General features: G+C 45.8%; 1 protein-coding gene across 1 annotated transcript in view; it reads left to right on the forward strand.

Annotated features, from left to right (window-relative positions):
* LOC139366914 (catenin delta-2-like) overlaps positions 1-2,500 on the forward strand; it is a 573,021-nt gene that overhangs the window by 241,448 nt on the left and 329,073 nt on the right. Inside the window, exon 4 of the mRNA XM_071104665.1 lies at positions 375-409. Coding sequence (XP_070960766.1) covers positions 375-409 — 35 coding nt within the window. The remainder of the gene's footprint in view (positions 1-374; positions 410-2,500) is intronic.

Genomic DNA, 2,500 nt, shown 5'->3' on the forward strand with positions numbered 1-2,500 from the left:
GAATACCTATTCCGTCGCTGTCTGCTTCAGTGGTGCTGAAATTCAGAATACCTATTCCGTCGCTGTCCGCTTCAGTGGTGCTGAAATTCAGAATACCTATTCCGTCGCTGTCCACTTCAGTGGTGCTGAAATTCAGAATACCTATTCCGTCGCTGTCTGCTTCAGTGGTGCTGAAATTCAGAATACCTATTCCGTCGCTGTCCGCTTCAGTGGTGCTGAATATCCGATCTCCACTGTTACAGCTTGTTTGTTTACTTTACGTCAGATGTTATGCACTAAATAGTTTCAATCTTAACTATGATGTTACAGTATGATCAACTCCATATCATACATTTGTTTTCAGAACCTCAAATCTTGTGTTTGTTTTCTTGCAGTTCGGTAGATGACCAGTTTCGCTGGAACACCCAAGGTAAGTGTTAAATGATGTTTTTATTTATAATCACTAACCATAATAGTGCCTTAGGAACGTTTTGTTATGTTACAGTCTTATTCTAAAATGAATTAAGTAAACAAAAATCCTCTTCAATCTACTCACAATACCCCATAATGACATCACAATACCTCATAATGACATCACAATACCCCATAAAGACATCACAATACCCCATAATGACATCACAATACCCCATAATGACATCACAATACCCCATAAAGACATCACAATACCCCACAATGACATCACAATACCCCATAATGACATCACAATACCCCATAATGTCATCACAATACCCCATAAAGACATCACAATACCTCATAATGACATCACAATACCCCATAATGACAAGGCGAAAACAGAAATTGAGCTCAGGTGCATCCTGTTTCCATTGATCATCCTTGAGATGTTTCTACAACTTGATTGGAGTCCACCTGTGCTAAATTCAATTAATTGGACATGGTTTGGAAAGGCACACACCTGTCTATATAAGGTTACACAGTTAAACAGTACATGTCAGAGCAAAAACCAAGCCAAGAGGTCATCTGAATTGTCCACAGAGCTAAGAGACAGGATTGTGTCGAGGCACAGATCTGGGGAAGGGTACCAAAACATTTCTGCAGCATTGAAGGTCCCCAAGAGCACAGTGGCCTCCATCATTCTTAAATGGAAGAAGTTTAGAACCAACAATACTTTTCCTAGAACTGGCCGCCCGGCCAAACTGAGCAATCTGAGCAATCGGGGGAGAAGGGCCTTGGTCACTTCATTCAAAGACTCAACCAGGGACACTCTTACTGACAGTTGTGGGTGCTTTGCGTAATGTATTGTTGTCTCTACCTTCTTGCCCTTTGTGCTGTTGTCTGTGTCCAATAATGTTTGTACCGTGTGTTGTGCTGCTACCATTTTGTGCTGCTACCATGTTGTGCTGCTACCATGTTGTGCTGCTACCATGTTGTGCTGCTACCATGTTGTTCTGCTACCATGTTGTGCTCCTACCATGTTGTGCTGCTGCTATGTTGTGTTGCCACCATGTTGTTGTCATGTGCGGCTACCATGCTATGTTATTGTGTTAGGTATCTCTTTGTGCAGTGTTGTGTTGTCACAGCAGGAGGCCTTTTGCCCTTTGGTAGGCCGTGATTGTAAATAAGAATTGCCTAGTTAAATAAAGGTTAAATAAAAAGCTGGGAGAACTTTCCAGAAGGACATCCATCTCAGCAGTACTCCACCAATCAGGCCTTTATGGTAGAGTGGCCAGACGGAAGCCACTCCTCAGTAAACGACACATGACAGCCCACTTGGAGTTTGTCAAAAGGTACCTAAAGACTCTTAGACCAGGAGAAACAAGATGCTCTGGTCTGATGAAACCAAGATTGAACTATTTGGCCTGAATGTCAAACGTCACGTCTGGAGGAACCTGGCACCATCCCTATGGTGAAGCATGGTGATGGCAGCATCATGATGTGTGGACGTTTTTCATTAGCATGGACTGGGAGTCTAGTCAGGATCGAGACAAAGATGAATGGAGCAATGTACAGAGAGCTCTTTAATGAAAACCTGCTCCAGAGTGCACAAGACCTTAGACTGGGGCGAAGGTTAGCTTCCAACAGGGGAACGACCCTCAGCACACAGCCAAGATAACGACCCTCAGCACACAGCCAAGACAATGACCCTCAGCACACAGCCAAGACAACGACCCTCAGCACACAGCCAAGACAACGACCCTCAGCACACAGTCCAGACAACGACCCTCAGCACACAGCCAAGACAACGACCCTCAGCACACAGCCAGGACAACGACCCTCAGCACACAGCCAAGACAACGACCCTCAGCACACAGCCCAGATAACGACCCTCAGCACACAGCCAAGACAACGACCCTCAGCACACAGCCAAGACAACGACCCTCAGCACACAGCCAAGACAACGACCCTCAGCACACAGCCCAGATAACGACCCTCAGCACACAGCCAAGACAACGACCCTCAGCACACAGCCAAGACAACGACCCTCAGCACACAGCCCAGACAACGACCCTCAGCACACAGCCAAGACAGCGACCCTCAGCAC

Source organism: Oncorhynchus clarkii, chromosome 15, assembly GCF_045791955.1.
Source record: "Oncorhynchus clarkii lewisi isolate Uvic-CL-2024 chromosome 15, UVic_Ocla_1.0, whole genome shotgun sequence".
Lineage (NCBI taxonomy): Eukaryota > Metazoa > Chordata > Actinopteri > Salmoniformes > Salmonidae > Oncorhynchus > Oncorhynchus clarkii.